Raw genomic sequence first — 26015 nt, forward strand, 5'->3', positions numbered from 1 at the left:
ATTAAAACATTTGGTATTAACATATTATTATTCTGTCCTGGAGAGTCTTGCCCGTGGCTGGTGCCGGTGGATTAAATGTTTTTTGTTGTCCTTCATCAAAATCAACCCATGTTTTACTCTCACTAAGTTTCATGGCAGATTTTATATCCATTTTACTATAGTTACAATACATTAACAAGTTACTCGACATGGATCTAGCATCTGCTATAGGGAAGGCATGAGGTAATCTTGATGAAAAACTGACTTGTGCTTGTCTAAAACATACTGGTGTATATTCATCTAACCAATCTACCAACCTATGATATAGAAATGAAAAATAATGCTGAAAATCTAATTCTTGAACGAATCTTCCTCATTTTTCCTTGTACCTCTTCTATGATTTTTTATTTCCATTTTCATCAATTAAATTTCAGCTATCTTAATCACTCTTTTGAGAAACAAAATCTCCTGGTTAAAAAATCTCCTGTGTTATGTATGTTGCTTGGATACCACAACAATCTAGGTGTTATGGCGCAACTTTTGTTGATAGTAGAGAAACCACATGTTGAATTCTTATTGCCAAAGGAGTTAAGGAGTAGTAGAAATTGAGCTGTATCAGTTAGTAAAGCAAATATTTATATGGCTACATACTGAGCTTCAAAGATTTTTCATGTCTTTATTATTGTCAGATAATGGCATGATAATTAGCAAGGTAAGAATGACACCTACCAGACTAGAAAACTACCATCTACAGGATGTATACTAAATAACATATCAGGATTCTGATGCCAATCTCTTAACAATACTTCTATCTTTCTATCTATATTATCCATCATTGACGTCTACAAAAACAGACAATAGGGCTATTTATCAATTAGATAGGGACATCAATTAGTGGACTACTTTTTTTACAACCTACAATAATAGGATCAGGATTCATAAAAAGTAACACATATGATGTACATTGAATGAATCACTATTTCAAAATTTCAATGTAAAAGATATGATTCACATTACGGTAGGTTATAGTTTCAGTTCAAACTAGGTAATAGAAATTTAATTACTTCTATGATTGAAAACTTACCGAGAATTCCGGATTACTGCCTTCAGATCCATGGTCTGATGATAAACTACTAGCGCTGTCTGTATGACTTCCTAATCCTTTATTTTTATATTTACCCCTTCTTTTAAAAAAACCAGCTTTCTTCTTTTTCTGACCTGAATATATCAAATCAAAAAAAAAAAATCAATTGTACATCAATAGTTAATCAGATAAGTATAATTACCTAAGAATGATTTACGTAGAACTGGTGCTGGAAAAACAGAAACCGTTGTTTTCTGTCCTCAATGATTTACATTTACAAAGTAGCACAAAATTTTCAAATTATCAACAGTCATATGTAATTCTATTACTATGTGATTCAAGTCAGATGTATGTACACATATAAATCATGAATGATCTGCACTTACTTTGATCATCATGATCACTATCAGAATTATCATGACTAGAATCATGATCTTCTTCATCATTCTGGTTGGTGGTATTATGATCTTCATAAGATAATTGTTTATATAAATCTTGTAATATTTTCTCAGCTTCTATTGTAAACTGTAATTCTTTATTATTCAACCAATTAATTTTAAAATTATGCTCTACATCACCTTTATTACCAGTTACTGGTTGTAGTGGAATATCTGAAACAATGATAAAAAAATGTCTTATGTCAAACCTCTATTCAGTAGGGCCTTCATTTCAAAAACTAGTATATTTAGAATACTCAAGTCAAACTTTAGTCTTTATGTTATTGATACAAATATACAAATATTTCCTACTGAGAAACCTCTTCATGTGAGGTATCTGCACTATTTAAAAAGAATGGTAATTAATATTTCTACCATATTTCACTGTAGTAGATATTTCCCATATCAAGAACCAAGGCAATATAATTAGTATTCATGTTGTCATATAATTTTCAAACCTCTAATCAACACACTTCTAAGTTGTATTTTTTGTAAATATGAATACATAGAGAGGTTTAAGTTGATTGATCTCACTTGGTCTGAAAAAGGAATAGAGTTAAACTAACCTGTTTCTGGGTTAATACTACCAGCTAAATGGAAATGTAATACAGGTGAGACACCATTATGATGAATAGCAAACTTGTGGAAGTCATGTACACTACCCATACTAGATAAATTACCCACACTCATTACAGTTTCAGGACCATATTTTGGTTGTTTTCTTCTCTTGTGTATCGCATGTCTACAAGTACACAGGCAATAAGATACAAGACCGAGCATTAATGGTCTACTGCTAATATTCAAACAGAAAAGGAAAGATTAAAAAGTTAGATTAGACTCCATCAAGCTTGTGGAAGATATTACCAATTATTATTGTTTAAGAATCATTTTTTATAGAATTTAAACATGGCAATGTATATTATTATCACTTCCCTTGATTAAGACAAATAAATAATTTCAGTATGATTTTTTGTCATATTGTTATATCATGGTCTATTTTTATTGTGATAATGTGGTCTAATGATATCATGTCTGTTTCAAGAGTTAGCTCCCTCAGGTGATAGGTGTTTAACCTGAATAAAGTTGGACTTTTATATTTAGTAAAGCGATACTGTAATGTCCATATGTGTTAATGGGGCACTAACTGGTATGGCTAAAAGAACACTGACTAAAAGTAGGAGACATGACTTACCTGATAGTTTTTAATCTCTGCATAAAGCGTTTTTTATGTCTACTGGTATTATATTTAGCATCTAGTGTTGAACTGGGATCAAACTGTTCTAAATCAACTAAACCATCATCAGGTAATATAGTTTCACACCAAATACGACAAACATTATCTAAACATGATGTGACTAACATATTAGCTACTGAACCTCTGAAATATAGCATCAAATATTTCATAGTAATTTACATAAATAGTAAGATTTAGGCATCATCTAATACCTTTTAAGAAAAAATCTCAGTTATGGAACATGTTGTGATAGAAGTAAAAGAAAGAGAATCAACTATTATGTGGTATAGTTTAAGTGTATTCTACCTCTAAACCCTGTGCCAGTGCCTTATATTGAATAGTAACTTGTTACTCTTCAATCACCCTAATCTCTAATTTTATGTTATGTTCTAAGATTTAGAATACCTTCACTTGCTCATTCAGTTCTGCTGACACTGTGGATGTATCTCAAGCTGACAATAGTCTACATATAATATGGTATATCAAGATCAAATAATTATTGATAATGTGACTATGGGCAAGGCCAATATGGTTATATATGATATCATTGAAGGTGTAGTGCAAGATGCTTTATGTGATAAAGCTGAATATACACATTTATTTAATTCTGCTTGATAATAATGTACTTTTTATCAGCTTCAACAAATTCATTACATGTCCTTCCTGCAATTCACATCTATGATCAAATAAAACTCTTATAAAGATCTCAAACAAGCCCAATTCAATTTCCCTTAAATCACCATTTTCTGGACAATCACAGAACAAACTTGACACAAACACAGGAGTGAAGGGTGTAGTCATGTTTTGGATTTTAAGCTTGTTTTTGACAGAGGATAAAGGTATTTGAGAGGAATACAATTTATTTGATTATAAATATATAACAGGCTCAAACACGAGGTGTTAGTTACTTACGGTATATCAGAATATCTGAAAACAACATCTTAATCTTGTTAATATCTTAAAATTATAGCAATGGTTAGACATAGTTCAATATCAGGGACTAAAATAGGATCTCTCTAGAATTTCACACCCATATTATAGAATCACAGACATGAATCTCTTATCATTTACCGGTATTCATTTAATTTTCAAATGAAAGCTCATTTCAAACTTATTAAGTAAAAGATAAATGTGAAATATTTTGTATTCTTACCGTGGCATATATTTACTAGTTCTTCTCCAAGAGAATCCTGTAACAGATCTAGGATGTGCAATATAAACAAAGGAATAATGCATTTCATCTTTCTTGGGACTAATACTATCAGTTCTTATTAACTGTGGTGTTACTGAAATATATATAATTCATTTTCAGATTTTCATTGTTACTGAAATATACAGATTTCATTTTTAGAATTTCATTGTTACTGAAATATACAGAATTCATTTTTAGAATTTAATTGTTATTGAAATATACAGATTTCATTTTTAGAATTTCATTGTTATTGAAATATACAGATTTCATTTTTAGAATTTAATTGTTATTGAAATATATAGATTTCATTTTTAGAATTTCATTGTTATTGAATTATACAGAATTCATTTTTAAAATTCAATTGTTATTGAAATATACAGATTTCATTTTTAGATTTAATTGTTTTTGAAATATACAGAATTGTTATTGAAATATACAGAATTGTTACTGAAATATACAGAATTCATTTTAGAATTTAATTGTTACTAAATATACAGATTTCATTTTTAGAATTTAATTGTTACTAAATATACAGAATTCATTTTTAGAATTTAATTGTTATTGAAACATACAGATTTCATTTTTAGAATTTAATTGTTACTGAAATATACAGAATTCATTTTCAGATTTTCATTGTCATTGTAATATACAGAATTCGTTTTCAAATTTTCATTGTTACTGAAATATACAGATTTCATTTTCAGAAATGAATTGTTATTGAAATATACAGATTTCATTTTTAGAATTTAATTGTTATTGAAATATACAGAATTCATTTTCAGAATTTCATTGTTACTGAAATATCCTGAAGTCATTCTAAAATAAAAGAAATCAATGTGATTTTTATAACAAACAAAATGCAGAACTAATTAAAGTATTTTTTATATCACAATATTCTTAAAAATCAATTTATACTGGTAGATATTATTAATAGCAATTTATAAGTATAAAAAAATCAAAAAGAAAATCAGCAATAATAAAACTTGGTAAAATATTTTTTCATATAGAAATAAAAAAATAGATTGTGTTGGACTCATAATGAGTGTTATAATAGCATGTTAAAATAGTGGTACAGTAACATTCATTGTTGACAAAGTTTTTGTATGTTAAGAAGATTACTGGTTGTTTTTATTTATTTTGTGTTTATTTGTTGTAAACATGTAGAAGACTATAGGTTAACTGATATTAAATAACATAACACCACATGATTTCATTAAAAAGTAATTTTTGTTGTATAACCACCACTATGTAGAATTACCTACAAAATTTGAGGTCACATTTTATAAAATTTCTAACTGTACTGTTAAATTTATATACAGATTTCTTTATGGAAGTCAGTCAATAACCTCAAGTCATCAAACTATCTGAGAAATTTTTGAGATTTAAAGTCAACTTCCAAAATTATTTGGGCATGCTCTTCCTTCCTTAGATCTGTAGCTAATGATATTGGTCTTCCAATAAATAACCTGTATATCTAATCAAAAACAGTCAAACAAAAATATGCATACCTTTTCTATCTTCGTACCATATCTTAACCAACCGATCAGCCTGAAACATCATTATTTCAAATCAAAACACTATCAAATACTTTGAATACTATACATGAAACTCTTATCCAAATTTATTTTATATGTAAGCTTATAAATTTTATATTTTTTAAAAAGAAAAATGAGATACCTTTCCTGCTGAAGCAAACAGAAATCCATCAGGTGAGAATTTTAAATGGTAGACAGTAGTAGCAGGTCTGAAATGAAATTACAAGAGAATGAAGACAAAACAATTTGTATAATGCTTTCGTGGTGCTTAGGCTTAATCACTTACTAACTTTTTATTAAACAAGGAAGGTAAACAAGAAGGAACTGCTGGAATTAAATTTTGTGAGAAATGCTGGTACTTACTTGCATCTCCAGACACACTGCCAGGAACCAGGGCCATGTGTTAGAGTATCTTTATTATCACCATGTAAAGCATGAGATAGTTGATTAATCAGTGGATCTTCATCATCTGTTCCTAAACTAAACTGTACTTTCTTATTACTCCCTTCATCTTCATTTCTTTCATTCATTTCAAATTGCCAAATACATATACTATCACCCCCAGTCAATAATTTGGAACCTACAATCAAAAACAAACTTCTTAGTTTTGTTCGGACACTGCATAAGGAATAGCAGTTTCAATGCTGGATAATGAAATGGGTATCAAGTTTAAGTGCTTCTAAGGGTCTTCATTTTGAAAAGGTTCACTGGTTTTAAATTGAATTAGATTGGGCATTATGTTTCTATTGTATGTGTTTCAGATGAAACAAATTATATAAATAGCAATAAACAAACCTTCCATATTCCATGTTAAAGCATTAACAAAACAATCAACTTCTATGGTGGCTGTAAGGTACCACTTATAATCCAATTTCTGTAATATATTAATTACTAATTATGATGGTATATTATGATAAGATATAAGTTGGTAGTTAATTATGGTAAAAGATACAATCAATCTGATTATAGGTCTATATGTGATAAGCCTAATGTACATGACAGACTTTTGTTTCCTGACAAAAATCTGTCGTGTGTGTAAGCAATAAAAATTGTTTTCATGAAAAAATTTGTTTGAATTCTGAAACAAATGTTTGAGTCTGTCGAGTGCATTGAACAAAATTCCATTTGAACCTTGTGGTCATGTGAAAAGATGGTTTATGCAAGGTTTATTTTTAACAATGTCCATTGTTTGCAGCTAATGAAAACTTGAACATATGATAATGTTTTTTGTTTGCTTTGGACAAAATATATGTCATTTGCGCCTGGCTATAGACCATAGACCTCTTTTTTTTCGATCCAAGATATGAAGAAATTTTTGTGCAACACATGCTCTAGGTGATTGAAATATTCAACCAATCAGTTACTCTTTCTCTGATTCTCAACTTCACAAAATCATTAGACTTGAATCAAAGAAGAATTTTTAGTGAGATTATGGATAGAAAAGTAGTAACCTGCAGAAAAATACATAAATTAAGGAAACATGAAGATCTGAATTTTACTCAGATTGTTATCGAAAATTTATTTAATTATTGCAGAAGAACCTTGGTGGAAAAATGTTGATAAACAAAAAACTAATGAATCAATATTATTGGCAAAAATTGCAGATCACTTTTTAACCTTTAAAAGTTCAAATTTCGTTGTAGAAATGACAAGTAGCAACTTAATATGGCTTTTATTCGACAATACGTTTTACTTTTAAATTCAGGGGTTTCATTTGTAAAGCAAGCAGAATCCAGAGTAGATGCATTCATTTCCCCAAGTACTTCCCCTAACATGAAAATAAACAAATGCCTTTGTATTTTGTCTACATTATTTTTTTCTCGTCCCAGATTTGTTAATCATTATACAAGAGAATATTTCTTATGACTATAATAAAAGAGAATATTCTATAGATTCACTGATTGATAGTCTGAACATGTAATATATATAATAATATATAGTTCTCCAGGGAATAAATTCATGCTCTTTACAAATCATTAACACCATTCTAACACAATATTATTTTTATTCTCGTAATCTACACAATTTATCTACAGCTAAGGCCTATTTGTTATAATTCATAACGCTATTTTATAAATAATTTTATTATCAAGATTCAGTGTTACAAAATCACTATCAAAAAGAATACTCTCAATGAATTCGAAACAATGAATGAAGAACCATCTTTTACCTTTCTTAACGCTTTATTATAAACAACAAATAATACAAAGTTTTTTGTCACACTTATCTTCTTTAAGGTAAATAAAGACTGGCAACATGTGCACAATAAGACAAATTTGCAGTGAACCCAATTTATTTGAATTTTTACATGCACCTCAATCATATCTATGGCTGACTAAAATAATGGATTATCGTAGCAAGGAATCTATCATTTCAATTATCGATTATCAAATTTCATAATCGAAGTCAGATTTTTTCCAGTGTACCTTCTTGTAAGGTCACTATTCTACAAAATTTTCCTTCAGCACATCACTTAACATAACAGATCTCAGAAATGATTTTTTTATATCATAACAAAATGATACAAAAAAATGACATGGAAATGGAAATGATTTTAGTTAATTAGAAGATTTCTCGATAAAAATATTTTAATTGATTATTGATCATTAGTCTGACATCGATAATCAATCTCAATTTGGTAATAGATACGTAGTCCTAATCATGCCCTATTTGAACTGAGCTCAAAGACAAGGCAAGATGGGCTTGGAAATAAGAGTAAACTATCTTGACCCATGCTATGATTGAAACCAATAAATATGCAAGCATAAGCTTTACAGCAATTGATGACCAACATACCGGAACCATTTTCATCAAAATCATGAACATGAATGGTGGATCAACCAAATAATGTTGAATCTAACTTGAAAATCTACTCATTAATCTAAATATTTAAATCATTATCAAATTATTCTTACTTTTTATTACTAAGCTTGCTAAAGGTTAAGCAATGTCAAGATTTGCTAATTTAATGGTTTAACGATCTCCTAATTGATTTCATACTCATTTCTATGATAATCAATTAACAAATCATTAAAACAAAAATAAACACTTAAATCACAGATAGTTCAAACTATTCTATTTTTCTAAGTTGAATAAATAATTCATTGAGCAACTTATAATATTGATTTGTTATAAATTTATATACTTTGATTTTCTTCAGTAAAAACAGGGGATTATTTGAATAATTAAAAGGTGTAGAATGACATGGAAATCAATAAAAATATAATCAAGACTATCTTTAAAACTATTTCTCCTCTTTCTCTTATATCAATCATTTCTCTACAGCTTTTACTTAAATATCTTATAGGACTTATTACCTGTTAACCATTAAAACTCAAAAATAGTGTTACGCCTAATGTAAATCAGTTTATACCATTAATAGCACAAGTTAAATGGCAAGGTTTAGACTACTTACCATTATATCCAAGTTGATATTGTTGACATGATATAAAACTAGTTTTTATTTTGGTGGTAAAGATTGAAAATTTGTTTAAGCACTTAGTTGGAAGTGTTAATGATAAAAATTGTAAATCAGTTTATACTATTTAACTTGTGCTATTATTGGTATAACCTGATTTCAACACAGATTGTAGCAAGCAATAAAAATACTGAAACGTTCAGGAAAATATAGACATTCAAAATATTCTTCTATTTCCAGACACGACCTTTGACTCCATTCAATTCATGAAGGAAGTCAAACATCAATAATTCCAATTAAGCAAATGGTAAAACGCAAAAAGTCACTACACTGTGGAATAAAATGTTGGTTAAAGCCAAGATGATGATTCTAAATTTACATTATAATACAATATATTATTGCCAAGTCCATTGAAAGTGGGCAGTATTCATTGATTATTAATACATAAGTCCATGATTTTAACCAAAGTTAGGTCAAAAATTTATGTTCTTTATAAGTCCCCCATTGTTATTTTCTTCACAATGTTATGCTATTGCTAATACCTTGACTGCAATAGCCACCTTTCTTGTATCACGGAAAGCAGCGATTTGATTTGATTTTATTTTATTGTAATAGAAAATACATCCAATCAGAGCTCTTTAAATATTCTGGCTTATTGTTTACAGAGGGGTGTGATTAGCTGTATGCAGTAGCAAACAATCCAATGAAATCACTGCATTTACAAATATTTGGCTATTGCAGTCAAGGTATTTAGCACAGTTCATAATATTTTTTCATTGTAAAGATGTCTTGTTTTCAGATAAAAAGCTAAAATACAATAAATATTTTAGTAAAAAATGTGTTATAGGAAGTTGTCAGTAACTCCCAGCTATAGTTGAAGTAGAAATACTTACATGACTGGTTTCATGAATAAGAGGAGTAGGTTCAAATATATGTACTTTTCTGCCATAACTAGCAGCTATCTATAATAAATAATTCAATCAAAAATTACACTGGAACTTTATTTTGTAAATATATTGTTCATTAGGTGGGTTATTTTTGATCCCTTACATTTTCTGCATAAAAGATAATCAATATCAAAAGATGATCAATAATCAGAAAATTTTAATAATATTATACAAGTCCCCTAAACATATGCTTAAATGACACCATCTATGTCAATTTTAGTCAACCAAGACTTTTCTATGTGGGATAATCAAAACCAAGCTCTGTAGAATTGAAATAAAATTGATGGTGTAAAAATCTGAATCCTGAAAACCATTTGGATAATACATTACATTTATTAAAAAAAAAAAAACTGAAAACACTATGAAAGTGTGAAATGAAAAGATCTTTGAGTGTTGTTTTCTTTCCTACAGGGAAACAGCTATTAACATGAATCATCTGATCATTATATCATTTAATCTTGAATTATACTGTATATAGTTTATTAGTAAGGTTTCGGTAAAATAAATGGTTATTGAATTATTGTACTGTATACAGTTTATCTTTATTAAATTTTCATGATAATTTGAAATGATATCTAGTAAACATCTGTTACAGACAAACTTTTTTGAACACAAGAAATTTGAAAATTTAACTTCAAAATGACTAAGTTATAATGATAGGCATGACCATTTGAAAATTCTTTACTTGGTTTACATGCAAAAAATGCTTATCCTGGGATCTGTCTGTCTGTCATTTGGCTGCCGTTGATAATGAACCCCAACTTGGTAATCGACACCCAGCCCCTAACTAAAATCATAAGAAAGACAGATGCTTCTATGATTATGTATGTACACTGATAGCATCAATTCATACAATTCCAATTGGATCCTGCAATTCAGCAAAAATTAAGTGTTTGTCACTTATCACAAAATATGCTTTATCACATTTAAGTTTCTTTGTGATTAGTGACGACATCAACCATTTAATTTTAGTTGAATTGCAGGAACCACAGACGTCTGATTGAAAATTGGAATGGTGCAAATTGATGCTATTAGAATACCCACCTTTCCAGTATCTGATGAGCAGTCAATACAGCTAACTTTTATATTACCATGAGTTACTCCTGGTATAATTTGAACTCTCTCAAAATTACTAGCCAATATTACTATATTACATCCTGCTGCATAAGCCTGAAAATATATATTACAACCTTGACAATGTTTAACACAAATTTATTCATATACTTGTCTCTATTCACAAAGTTGACCAGGTCCAGCAAAGATCTGAGATAACTTTTAACATCAACAATTCAATACTGGAACCTCTCCTGATACACCATTGGTGGTTCTGGAACCTCTACCAATAAACCATTGGTGGTTAAGTTATTGTCGAGGAGAGATATCAGTTTACTAATACTTATATCTCGCATAACTATATGCATCAGTGATTTTAAAACAGAAATTGAGTTATTTATGCAATTCAACTCATACCTTAACATCATACTTAATTACTTATGCCTGATATCTTAGGCTAATATTTAAATAAAATCTTCATACAAGGAACAATATTTTGTGGTCTAACAAAGCTCCACTACAGTGGTAAGCTAACATAGGCCAGTTGATATTGAGCTGAATTATCACCAGTTAGTGACAAATATTCTGCAAATTTAAATTCTTCCATTCTGAATTCACACATATCATTTAAGATATTTTGCCAGATGCCAGCTCTTAAGCACTGATATAGTATCATTTTGAAGGGACAGATTCAACATTTTCGGGGGTTGATTTGGGTCTTACATATATAGTCTTTAGAAATACTAGAAAAGTACGGAAATTGCATAATTCCTTCAAATATATCTCAAACTAGGAATTTCAATCTCTATTTCTGTATATGTTTTTTCTAAAATCTTTTCAAGAAAAGATGAGTGTTATTTTCAACTTTAAAACACTGAAAAAATTATGGACACATGTATGGATTTGAAGGTTCAAATTTTTACAGTGAGCTTTGCCTTGCTAAAAAAAATCTATTTCTGAGACTAAGATATGATTGGTCAAACAGATGGCGAATCTGTCCCTTTAAGAAGACCTACTCCAATTCTGATAATAGATGTTGTCACCAATATAATATATTCATTGTCAATCTTAAATAAGAAGATATTATATATGATAGTAGCTGAAATCAATACCACTGTAGTTATATTTTCTCACAAGTTCCTATACAGTCAGCTTCTTTATTTTAAACAGTATGATCAGTTATACTATATATGTTAGACCTACCAGTACAGTAGAGGTAGTAAGGTTACATTAAAATCTTTTAGAATGAATTTCTAAGAATGATCACTCCTACATTTTCCTCAATCTAATGATCTTATTCTGACAGAGCACTATATTCATTCCAAAATATTATCAATTTGTTCAAATTATGTCAATGGTAAAGACAAAATCTCTCAATTTCAGATAACATTACTGAGTACCAAATTTAGTGGAGTAGAAAACAATGATAACATGACATGGGAAAATCATTTTCTGATCTTTTTCTGGAGAAATTTCTATATCTTTGACTTATTTGCATAGACTTGACATTTATTCTTGAAGCAGCCTGCATAATCATGACAAGAAACACCTTTAAAATGATGTAAAAGATAGTAGACCACATCCATATAAGCCCACCACGGCATGCGGATGATAAAAACGAAACATCCATTTTAAGTTTCATCAAAATCGGTTCAAAACTAAGATAGCATATTCAAGATTTTGGGGCAAGGGCAATAACTCTGCCTCTAACGGTCGAAAATAACTCAAATTCAAACTTGATCTTCGTTTTATGAATATGTATACACATACCGAATTTCATTTGATTCCATCAAAAAATCTACAGACGGACGGACAGGGGTGCCGACAATATACGTCCACATAGAGAGATGTGGGCGTATAGAAAAATAACAAAGACCAGTTGCTGTATCAAGGGATAGATGTAGACGACCACCATACAACCTTTGGGGATCAAGAATCACATCTGATGTGGAATCAAGTGCTTTTTAAAAAAATATGTATTTGATCAATGCTGACAGAAATACTGTTCAAGTCTAAAAGTATCTTAGGGTTGCTATCTGTGTTCTTGACTTGCCAATTATATGTGCTTTACTTATTGATTATGATCAGATGAAAATAGAATGATTGAGATGGTATATATTGAGATGCTCTACTGATTCAAATATTGAGTGGGTGGTTATTCTGACAATAACTCTCTTAGTTGTGACTTAAACTTTCTCTTTTTCTCTATATATAACATTTTCCCATATAAACGACATCCTTTTAAACAGAATCTCCAGAAATGAAGAAGGAAACGCTATTTTACATAAAACGCACTCTTTCATTTTTTTGTCCTCATTTTAATTTTTTTTTTTAAAACTGAATATAAATACACACCATAGTTGCCATATATGTTAGTCAAAACAAATGTCACTGATACAAAACTGAATTGTCCTATTGTAAGCTCAGAGTAAGCTTTAAAGGGACAGCTTTGCCATTTTCAGGGGTTGAACTTTCACACAAGGATAATTATGGACAAATATTACTGATTGAGGCTAAGCTAAACATTTCCCGTTTCTGAGAATAAGAAATTTTTAGCTAAGCTATAATTAGTAATAGTGTATACAATTGGTAAAATGAATGGTGAACCTGTCCTTGTCATTGCTTACATAGAATACATATTGTCTTAAAAACCAACAATTTGTAAAATGTATTGATGATAAGGAATAAGACTACTGTCCTGAATTTTTTCCAATTTCCTAGATTCTGGTTGATGTCTGGACTAGTGCTATGTATTGTCAATCATATGGGGTAATGGGATAAAAATTAACATTTTATCTTCCAAGTTTTTCATATTAAATTCAAACCTTTATAACTGTGATATTTGGTGTAGTTGATAGAATCCACAGTTTCATGTTCACTGTAAAGATTCGAATGAGTTTGGTACCGGTAACCCTTTTTTGGAGTCCAAGAGGTACTTAAAACCCTAATGACCAAATTTGGGGAATTCTGTTATTCTCAATGTAGGCATTAATGAATAGTTAACATTATAATACATTGATATTCTTCTGAGCTATCATTTGAAAGCAGTGAAAACAATACAAACATTATTCTTTTGTTGGCTTAATATTTTTATCTGTTTTATTGAAAATAGTGAATGGAGATGACAGAAAATCTAATTGAGTATTGAAATGAATAGGAATTATGATCGATGTATTGATAGAAGTCAATGGGAAGTAATAAAATAGAATTATAGAAGAAATATAGAACGAAGCCACTATATTACTATCAACAGTTAGTGTGCTAGCTGGCAGAAGAAATGCTTCAACTTTTATTGATTATAGATTGAGAAATTCAAGCTGAATAATGTCACTATAATATAACACAGAAGGTCAAGTAATGGACTGTTTAAAGGGCATACTAGCTTAATTAATTTGAGATCATGCTAATAAATAAAGCTGGCATCTGGGGACTAACATATTAAACAATATTGGACTTTTCAAACTAGTACCATCATGCTATCAGGCAATCTCATGTGTTGTACAATGAAGAATTATTTTGCCTGGATTAACTTTCACTTTTTCTATTGTATATATGTTGAGGGATTTTTAATTTGACATGTCAAGGGCAATAACTCAAAAACCAATCATCAAAGAATCCTCAAATTTGAACTTGACCAAGATCCTATCATTATGATTGATCTTACAAAATTTCATTACAATCAGATCGAAACTGTAATCTCTATTGTGCTCACGAATAAATTTCGACAAATATTTTTACTGCAAAGGCAATGGCAATAACTCAAAAAGTGGTCATCAAAAAATCATAAAATTCAAAACTTAACCAAGATCTCATGAATATAAATCATCACACCAAATTTCATGAAAGTCAGAAGAAAACTGTAGTCTCTATTGCGATCAAGATCAAACTTTAGAAAAATTCTATTCTGAACATGACCTCGACATGATTTTAAATCATCACACTAAATTTCAGTAATATCAGATAAAAACTGTAGTCTTTATAGTGCTCACAAGAAATGTGCACAGACCGATGGACAGGGTTCAAGATTGATTGGAATGTTAGTACTTATAAATATCACCAAACTGTGGATTTGTAAATAGTGTAAAAATATCAATTATGATTGTGTTTCATTGTGTCATGAAAAAGCTTACAGATTTTGACATGGTGTTATTAACCCCTAAGTTATTACTAACTAAGCCCACTTCGTTTTGTGGAAATGAGATTGGTGCTATTTAAATCTGACCAATCAGATCGGTAGAACGGAAATAGGGTCATGTAAACAAAACATAAAATCGTTTTGCTACCTGTTCCAAGTAAATATCCCAAAGTAAGGTTTGATTGTCTCTTGGCTTCAATTCTTTACTGAAAATCTTAATAAATTTTGAACTGTTTATGTCAATCAAAACAGTTAATGACACACTGCTTTGATTTTCTTTACTTTGAGATTGCATTGCTTCAAAATCAAGGTCATTGCTTTTAGATCAAATAGCTTGGATCATAATTAGAGGTACTCGTATAATTCATTACACCAAACTATCATTTTCATTAGGCTACAATGCCAGTACTGATGTGTCTTTAATAAAATTATTGGTGATCATGAAAAAGTGCAGCGCAGAAAGATTTAGCTATGAATAAGTGGCATTTTAAAACGTAAAGAGGAATCTTATCTAGGTCATTGAGTATGCGAATTGTAGGCTCGATAATCTTAAACACAAATATCAACACGTGTTTTGATTATTGATACACCATCCCGATAAACTTCACTTATTAAACAACATTAGTTTAGACATTTAATTAGAGAAAAGAACTGCTTTAAAGACATATGAAGTGTCATATTTTTTTTCAAAAATACCTTCTTTCAACTTCAAATAAAATTGACGGTTAACTGCTCAAATCAGACCCAGTTACCTGTGAAATCCTACCTGAAATTCTGTTAACTGATTAACTGTTCCAACACTAACCACAGTCTCAAGGTACTATGACCAATGGGGGTGTGGGTTAGGCACATGATGCATGATGATCAGTGTGCGATGACATCACTAATCTCAAAGGACCTTATGTGATAAAGAATATTTTATGATTAGTGACGTCATTTAAGACTTAGTTTTATGGAATTGCAGCAACAACAGACATCTGATTAAAAATTGAAATGGTGCAAATTTGTGCTATCGATATCCCTGATACACATAAAAAATTAAGAACACCGATAACAAGATAGAATTTTACAATCCCTTTAACAACTGGTGAATTGATGCTCTGTATTACGATAGCCACAATACGATTATATGGTTTGGTATCAACACTTTATGTTATGATACCAGGCATACAAAACAAACATGTAAGCCTACATTTACAAAAAAACTAGATGCTATCCTTTTATTCGCTTTAACATACTTATTGTTCTAACTTTCTTTTGGCAGTCAGTTTCAAAAAAATTATCTTAAAGAAGCTATAAGAGGTATTCCTGAATATCTAGATGCTTCAAAATAAATTCTTTTTGGCTTGAAGTAATTATGAAACAACAATATTTCCTTTATTCTTCTCACTGCAATCAACCCAATTGAGCGATGTATAACTTTAATTACAGATTAGGTTACACTTATAGGCCTACTGCTACTAGTACCAGAAGGAGTAGTTAGTTTTTAGATTACCCCAATTAATAAAGTACCAGTACCGTAATTCTAATCGGTAATTTTTAATGAAATATGAGAGCATTTTAATCTAGTTTTAAAAAATCAATAGACTTATATCACTCTAAATGCATGTTCAACCAGTAGTAAAAACTTACTAAGTCTGGGGCTGTGCAGTCGTGGTGCAGACAAACTACAGCCACAGGTATTACATTTTAGGCTCCCTGTCCCTGGGAACCATGTACTGTAGCCCTGTAGGCCTAAATATAAGCTAACATCATGCTGAATTAGACACATAAAAATGAAAGTATATTTTCAAAAATTAACCCTTATTGCAGAAGGTTTATAGTAGGCCAACAAAGCACACTCTATAATTATCAAAATATGACAACACAAAAATGCCAACATTACAGACGATGTCAATAGTCAAACGTCAACTCGATTTGATTAAACAGAACAAAATGTCAACAAGATAATCAACTTACAGTGAAATGGATGCCCTCAACGCTTCCAACAGCATAGCACTGATCCCCTAAATTACAGGCACCAGTCAGTACTTGGTGCCTATTCATTCTAAGAGTCCTATTTGTGTAAATTTATGCCAATCACAGTTACATACTGCATATTAAACATCCACCTCCGTTTCTTTCGACGCCATGTTGATATATATTATACTCTCCAACAAAAATGTTTTAAAGTACACGATTCTGCATAGATAAACATTTCCTACTTTTTTAATAATATTTTAGTTTTTCATTATCTATTAATAATTTTGTGGACTTTTCTGAATCAAATTAATGAAAAGGGCAAAACTTCAGTCGTGGCCTAAATCAGTGACAAGAATACACCTTTTGGTCTAAGGGGCGCAACTCCTATTTTACGTCAAGTTGTAGAGCAATCAGACAACATGCGATTTTTTAACCTGTGATCCAGTGACGTTACAGCTCTATCTATGATCGTATATGATTGTATATGATAATAGAAATATTTATATATAATGTGTTGATTATAGATTGTAGCAGATTCGTTGATATAGATTCTAATGACTTTAGATGGTAGTAGTGGAGTTTAATATAGACTGTAGTGATTGTAGATGGTAGTAGTGGAGTTTAATATAAACTGTAGTGAATGTAGATGGTAGTAGTGGAGTTTAATATAAACTGTATTGATTGTAGATGGTAGTAGTGGAGTTTGATATAAACTGTAGTGAATGTAGATGGTAGTAGTGGAGTTTAATATAGACTGTAGTGATTGTAGATGGTAGTAGAGGAGTTTAATATAGACTGTATTGAATGTAGATGGTAGTAGTGGAGAATAATATAAACTTTAGTGATTGTAGATGGTAGTAGCTAGTGGAGTTTAATATAGATTGTAGTGATTGTAGATGGTAGTAGTGTTGTTTAATATAGACTGTAGTGACTGTAGATGGTAGTATTAGAGTTTAATATAAACTGTAGTGTATGTAGATGGTAGTAGTAGAGTTTAATATAGACTGTAGTAATTGTAGATGGAAGTAGCTAGTGGAGTTTGATATAGATTGTAGTGATTGTAGATGGTAGTAGTGGAGTTTAATATAAACTGTAGTGAATGTAGATGGTAGTAGTGGAGTTTGATATAAACTCGTAGTGATTGTAGATGGTAGTAGTGGAGTTTAATATAGACTGTAGTGATTGTAGATGGTAGTAGTGGAGCTTAATATAAACTGTAGTGAATCTAGATGGTAGTAGTGGAGTTTAATATAGACTGTAGTGACTGTAGATGGTAGTAGTAGAGTTTAATATAAACTGTAGTGATTGTAGATGGTAGTAGTGGAGTTTAATATAGACTGTATTGAATGTAGATGGTATTAGTGGAGTTTGATATAGACTGTAGTGATTGTAGATGGTAGCAGTGGAGTTTAATATAAACTGTATTGATTGTAGATGGTAGTAGTAGAGTTTAATATAGACTTTAGTGATTGTAGATGGTAGTAGTAGGGATTAATATAGACTGTAGTGAATGTAGATGGTAGTATTAGAGTTAAATATAAACTGTAGTGATCATAGATGGTAGTAGACATGTTATTGTAGATGCTGGTAGATTAGTTTATAAAATGTAGATGGTAGCAGATATGTTTATATAGAATGTAGTGATTGTAGATGGTAGTAGAGGAGTTTTATATGGACTGTAGTGATTGTAAATGGTAGTAGTAGGGTTTAATATAGACTGTAGTGATTGTAAATGGTAGTAGTAGGGTTTAATATAGACTGTAGTGAATGTAGATGGTAGTAGTGGAGTTTAATATAGACTGTATTGAATGTAGATGGTAGTAGTGGAGTTTAATATAAACTGTAGTGATCATAGATGTAGTAGACATGTTATTGTAGATGCTGGTAGATTAGTTTATAAAATGTAGATATGTTTATATAGAATGTAGTGATTGTAGATGGTAGTATAGGAGTTTTATATGGACTGTTGTGGTTTTTGATGGCAATAGACAGGTTATAATAGGATTTTAGACTGCAATAATGGAACTATTTTATAAAGATTCTCCCTATGCGGTTCCGTATAGGTTAACAAAAAAATATACATACAGCACATGTATATTATATATGTAATAATTTATTATTACAAAATATTGAGATCAAAATATTCACCATTGCATGTATAAATATAGATAACATTGAACGTGAGAGTTGTCTATTATTGCCCATTATCAATACCCATTATAATCATTTTGGTCCATATATTTTCAATTATCGTTATACAATGAATGAACGTCAATTATTTATTTTCAAAGACAACTGTCATTGTCATCAGCTATTCCAATTCACCGATTCTTGTCCTTTAAAATTCATTGAACTGGGTGCCTCATAGAAATACATAAACACAAACACATAAACACATATACATGTACTGAAATTGACTGTAAATAATGAACACAATCGAAAACACGCTTAGTCTTCTTGAAACGAAACTTCTATTAAGACTATAAACAAATTGTTGAGCCATTTTTAAACAATGAGATCACAAAAGAATCAGTCTGTTGTCTGATTCCAGTAATACTGTCAGATGTACATAAAGGAGTAGGCCTATCCTTTAGAAGACCCGTATGGTTTAGCGTTCCTCAACATCATCGCTGTCTGTCTTTACAGGTGCGTTCCGAGAAGCTAGGACTTATAGTATTTAACAGCAAAATATACTACGCAACAGACAGCACCAGCAGCCAGAACGGGTCTTAGAGTTGGCATTCTATCTACTACTAAAACATCTTCCTGTAATAAAAAATATATTATTGAATATAAAACAATGTATAATCAAGTTTATATTTTATATAATTATATCAAATTAGGTATTATTAGGTTGTATTTGACTGCAGCCTCTCTATTCACAATTAGATATTTTTAACACTCACATAGGCTAAATGAAGAATGGGATAAATATTTGAGTTTTATAAACAACTACTTACCCAACCGCCATTTTCTCTGACCCATCTACATACACATTGAGTAATAAATGTTAGAGACCAGTGCATAAAGCGTTTACACATTTCTACACTACAGGACACTGTTCTTACAGCCACATCAGAACAGAAGAAAAACAACATCATTACACGTTCCTTAGTGATATGTCCCTGACTAAATAATTCTGATAGTAATTCTTTAAATTGTTCATATGTTATATTTTCTACACCAATCTGAAATGAAAATAGATTTTGTTATAAGCATGGAATAATAAACAATACTGTAAAGAATCTAGAACTTTATATTCTGGCATATTTGACTTTTAAAAGCATTATATAATTGCATTATGTATCGAACAATACAATACTTTTTAGTCACTTCGCACTGCATGACGTTGCCCGTTAGGTGCAGAAAAGTAGGACGTAAAACTTCATTCAATCATTTAGTTTTATTTTTAGATACTTAAAAACAAAGGTGGACCAAATATAGGGCAAGGGCTCGGTAAAAAATCTTATAACTATTAAAAATAAATTCAGTTATTGAGCCACTTAATATCGTTCTACATTACGACAATCCTACCCAATTATTACAAAACAGGTTTGAAAGTAATTAACACAATAACAAGTTTTATGAATCTTATTGTTTCGATATTAACCAAGTTTAATTTAATAGCTAATATTTAGGTTTATGGTTATTTCGAATTCTCACTCGGATATATTACAGGCCTAATTAGACAATGATTCAACAAGCAGTATGTTACTGTGTCAAATAATTATATGCTTTACTTTATGAGGATGACCGCTTTACTTTTCTCCCAAAGGATGATCAAAGTAATCAAAATTACATTGATTGCAATTGCTGTAGCTGTACTCAACCTATTTGAATATAAATAAAGACCTATCATAATAAGTTATTGTACAGTGTAAAGTTAAACGTAAGTCATATATTAACGAATCATTGATGGTAAACCGAGACTTCAATATAAATCATACAAATATTTTGATTGCAGTCACCATAACGAAATGACAAAATTGTGAGAACTTGAGTGTATTTTAAAAACGTATGTAATATGTTATTTTTTGTAAAGTGTAGTGTGTTTATTTTTAAAAAATTAATAATCGAGGTTTATCTGAAATATAAATGATCTAACAGTATAGAATGTTTCATGAATATTTCATGATTTATTATGCTAATTTTAGAACTGATGTCATACAGGAAATAAACAAACTAATAGTCACACCAAGCGAAACAAGATACATACTAAAGAATAACGTAGGTATGCTATCAATTAACTACAATACAATTCTTATCTCATCTTTCAAAGGGAAATATCGCCTATTAATAATTTGCATACGCATATGATACATACAACCTACGAAAATAATTTGTAAGTGACTGTATTTAGTTTAATTGATCCAATTGGCCGAATTCTCTAGGATTATAGCCCAGCTCATTGGAAGACATTATAGTGGAAGACGCCCTGATTATATTTGACGTCATCACCCCCATTGGTGCATTCAGTCAAAGGAGCCAGCCGACGTCCACAACCACCAACCACGTGTCTTGCATTATACCTGATTATCAGTGCTTCTGAGCCAACTTTTAAAAAAAGATGACATCTTAGACTTTTTTTAGGCTATATTATTTATACTTTATAACTTGAATCCTTAGTAAAATCAAATAAACTGATTAAAATAAATTTATTTACAGTCAAAACTTTTTGGGAAGTATCGAATAGCATAGAGTAAAAATAATCCTGATTTTTTAAAATTTTTTTTTTACTGTAAGCGGATATTAATTACGGCTCTTCTATTTCAATCATTGACGTCATCGGCAAGCTTGACTCAACTGAAGAAGAGAAATTTTCAACAAAAGGTATTATTTAAATATTGACTATGAAAATTTCCCATATATAATACGTATTATCAGACGATTGAAATTTGAAAATAAAGAAATCAGAAATAGAAACTTATAGCGTTGTTTGTTGTAGTCATATTTCATTTTAATAAAAATATTTCTGACGATGCACGAAATCCTGGTTTGGGAAATCCATTACCAATGGCCTACCAAAATAACAGAATCTAGACAACTGAATTGGGAAATAGTGTTACCTCTTGTGCCCTCTGTCTCACCTCTTCTCTACTTCTGGTTCTAGCAAATTCATCAGCCATTATCCTTAATTCTCTACCAGCTTTTATCCACATAGGATCAATATATGTTTCATCTCTGAAAGTAGAGGGATAATATATTATAAGTATTATTGAAACAGTTTATACCATATAAATGCGAAATTTGGTTACATCAGATTATAGTTGAATTCACTTCAAATTCCATCATAATCGACAGAAATTTAAAAAAAAGAACTCCCCGGAATAACTGAGCGAAATTTAGTATTTTCGAAAAAAAGGCATATGCAGAACTCACAAGAAAACATGTTCATTTTCAAAAAAAATAATACTCTCTAATAAAGGTGTAAAAGCAACGAATATTTCCCCCTAGGAATTTTTTTCCGAAATTTTTATCTTAATGATACTGTCATAGGTTTATTCGATGTATTTTTTCCAAATTCAAAGGCATGTTGTGCAAATTCTCAACAAACGACCCAATTTTACATTCAGACTTCTGTAAATGACCGATGAAAACATTATAATATATCGGTCAGGTTATTTGTATGGAAATTCATATTACGTGGAATTCCTCGCGGATATTATATATATAGCCCACTTCGTTACATAAGCGAAAAATGTTATTGTCTGTGTAATGTAACTGCTTAGAGTTGGTCAGTTGAGCTAGTTTCAAGCTTTGCGGGAAAAAATTTTATACTTAATTTTTAACGTGAACAAATAATTTTGAAATCACCAAACTTTGTAAAATATGTTGGAATTCGAATACAAGCTTTCGTCAATTTGAATTAAGTCCTATAATTAGAACAAATGTATTAGTATGCGATATGCTTGCTACACAGAGCCAAATAAAATAAGCCAGTTAAATAGAATACAAACAAGAAGTTCTAAATATAAAAATATCAAATATGATAAAGTCAAATGACCAGTATCTATTTATGAAACAGACTAAACTAATCTATCAAAATACTGACAAGAGTGACCATCATATATAGCCTATGATTCATTAGATTACTGTCGGGTATTAAAACGAAATAATGACTCGAAATGAAACGCTAATCGTTATTGTTCCACCTGTATTAAAGAGTGCTTAGCAAACAGTTTGTTTTAAGTTTCAGATTACGTTCAGCAGACATTTACTGGCTCATTCATGCAAAATATATTATACAGTACACAATCTTATTTTACCAGGTAGCAGTGCAAATATGTTATTCAAACGCTAATACTACTGCAGGTTTGTAAAGTCAATGGTGATTTTGTCAGAATTTGGCTGTAAGGTATGATGTAATCATTAACGAATTCTTGAGGTAAACCTTAATCCACACACGTTGCATGCCTTGCTTTCGAGGTTTCGGGTTTCAGGTTTGAACTTTGTTGAATAGTTTCAGAGAGAACTACAAGTTTTGATAAAATCTTGTATCTATAAGATCAGTGAAATAAGTAGGTCAATATGACATTCGTAAGGAAACCTAAACAAAAAAGAGATCATAGCACTATTTTGCGTATTGTTAATATACTATGTTATACAAATACAATTCATATTGTATTCACGAGTTACACACATACAATAATGTGCATAAATCTATAGCCTTTTTTCTAGAACCAGATCGTCTGATTGCTTATGACCATTACCAAGAAATCAAATGTCAGTGATCGTCACCAACAATTAATTAGGTCTCATCAATGGTCATTACAAGAATCAAATGTCAATGATAGTGATCAAGAATCAGATGATCATCTGTTATCATCAAAATGCATCAAATGTCAATGATCGCCACAAGAATCAGTTAATGATCCTCATCAATAATCAGATGATCATGTTATCCTCGAAGGTCAGTGATTGTTTTACAAGGAACCAAATGTCATCGTCACAGAAATCAACAGTCCATGGTAGTCACAAAGGACTAATCACTGATCTTCATTAAGAATCAGATGAGCATCTGTGTCAGTGATTGTTATACAAAGAACCAAATGTCACGGGAATCAAATGTCAATGAATGCCAAGGATCAAAGCCAATGATCGTCAGAAAGGATCAATCAATGATCGTCACAAGATTCAAATGGCAATGATCGTCAGAAAGGTTCGATCAATGATCGTCACAAGAATCAAATGTCAATGATCAAGCAATGATCGTCACAAGAATCAAATGTCAATGATCGTCACAAATTCAAAGTCCAGTGATCGTTTGCAAGCATAAAATGTACCTTATCCTAGATAACAAATAGTATTTTCAGTAAGTACATAATCCCAATATTGTTAGTAGTATCATTTTTACTATAATATATTATGTAATACGATTCTTTATATACAGTACAATATATTGCTACAATACAGTATGCTGTACAACCATAACCCTATAACAATTGACCTTCACGTATTATCAAGTATTGTATTTAAACACTCAACATTTCTCAGTTATTACTACTTACGATATTGCAGCCTGTTGTTTATTATCTTCAACTTGCTCCTGTTCCATACGAAATAAAACAAATCTATTGAACAACATTTTCCCTTCTTCAGCTACATCGTCGTAATCTGATGGAAACTGCACGTCTCTGGGTGGCATTATCAGAGGGGCTAATGTCTGACTGTTTCTTCGCTTGGTACAAAAACTCTGCGGCATCACTACAGATGCCATTTCAAACACTTTTCTGTCTCTGGCTGTTACTACCACGGTGAAATCTGTGTACAAAAACTTGCTTTAAGAATATAAATAACTTATATCAACGTTTATGACATATATTATTACTATTCACTTCAATATCTAAACAATCTTTAGAAGCTAGACTTTTATACACTACTTAATATATATATATATAACAACACGGTTTATGATCCTCTAGACAGTTATAAGTGTTCGGTAGTATAGGATATCCTTTCTAACGATAACTGATCCAAACCCACTGTTCTTCAAATATATATATACACAGACGGGTTTTTTTTTTTTTATCACTCCACGATGAATTTTAATCGTTTCTAAGAATACAACAGCACGTGGTAATGTTTTGAATTAGGTGATCACCTGGCACGCGTCTTTATTTATATCTTACCTTTATCATTGCTGATGTCACCTTTAAATCTGCGCGCGCAAGGTAGTTTTTCCTTATATGGAGCTTATTGAACGTGACCTATTGATTTCATTCATTGTATATTAAATGAAGTAATATGAATAAGCTTTGGTCATTTCCTCTTAATAATGTACAGTGGCTATATTATATCAGGCGATTGATTATGTAATTGTTTAAAAGATTTCGGGGATCAATACAAAGCTTTGTAAATGATATTTATTTGAGCTTATCTCATCAATACATTTCAAGGTAAGCCTATAATATGTACTCGATAGAATTAACCATCATTTTAGGCTACACATTATGAAGTGATTATAAATAATAAATTTGTAGCGTAAGCAGTAAGCATGGACTAAATTACTTAAAATAAAGTTATAATTCGCTTCACTTTGGTTTTCCAGACCAGACACACTGTATAATCAGAGGATTGAGTAAAGGGTACTACTTTAAAATTTCTGAAGCGGACGAAGAAATCATGATCTGTACGCACAGCAACGAGACAGTCATTGATCAAGAATAGAAAATCAGTTTTTTACTCTCATCACCAGTGGCGGAGCCAGGTTTACGTCCCAGGGGGAGCGAGATATCTGAGGTTGCCCGATTTTCTAACTTAGTTATGAGAGTTTTGCAAACACTTCGAGAGAAACACTATTGTTATTGGCAGAGTATTTTCACTCTTTCTAGAACACATGATACTACCCCCCTTGGGAGATCCACAAGTATTCAGTTTAATTTAGGATATTCGGGCGAAGATATGACTTTATTTTTAAATTCCTAAAAAAAAAAAAATAAAATCGGGCCGTTCAAATTTTTTTTCTAATGCCTTGCCCGAAAAACTATCCTTCGGGGCTGCGAGGGGGGGGGGGGGGGGGGGGGGGGCTGAAAAAACCTT

General features: G+C 30.7%; 2 protein-coding genes across 2 annotated transcripts in view; both read right to left on the minus strand.

The window, feature by feature from the left end:
- LOTGIDRAFT_235301 (hypothetical protein) overlaps positions 1-17146 on the minus strand; it is a gene marked incomplete at both ends in the record, with an annotated part of 30594 nt that extends 13448 nt beyond the window's left edge. The window contains 14 exons of the mRNA XM_009064435.1: positions 124-296; positions 709-821; positions 1064-1197; positions 1450-1674; positions 2067-2242; positions 2693-2878; positions 3888-4020; positions 5435-5474; positions 5604-5670; positions 5825-6041; positions 6257-6335; positions 9773-9841; positions 10871-10996; positions 17126-17146. Coding sequence (XP_009062683.1) covers positions 124-296; positions 709-821; positions 1064-1197; positions 1450-1674; positions 2067-2242; positions 2693-2878; positions 3888-4020; positions 5435-5474; positions 5604-5670; positions 5825-6041; positions 6257-6335; positions 9773-9841; positions 10871-10996; positions 17126-17146 — 1759 coding nt within the window. The remainder of the gene's footprint in view (positions 1-123; positions 297-708; positions 822-1063; positions 1198-1449; positions 1675-2066; positions 2243-2692; positions 2879-3887; positions 4021-5434; positions 5475-5603; positions 5671-5824; positions 6042-6256; positions 6336-9772; positions 9842-10870; positions 10997-17125) is intronic.
- Positions 17147-19075: 1929 nt separating this feature from the next.
- On the minus strand, positions 19076-25051 carry LOTGIDRAFT_235302 (hypothetical protein). The gene is made up of 4 exons (XM_009064436.1): positions 24485-25051; positions 22064-22157; positions 19937-20164; positions 19076-19742 (listed from the first exon to the last, which is right to left on the minus strand). The coding sequence occupies exons 1-4, from the start codon at positions 24691-24693 to the stop codon at positions 19638-19640; spliced, it is 636 nt and encodes a 211-aa protein (XP_009062684.1). The 5' UTR covers positions 24694-25051; the 3' UTR covers positions 19076-19637.
- Between the last annotated feature and the right edge of the window lie 964 nt (positions 25052-26015).

The sequence above is a fragment of the Lottia gigantea genome, assembly GCF_000327385.1.
Source record: "Lottia gigantea unplaced genomic scaffold LOTGIsca_62, whole genome shotgun sequence".
Lineage (NCBI taxonomy): Eukaryota > Metazoa > Mollusca > Gastropoda > Lottiidae > Lottia > Lottia gigantea.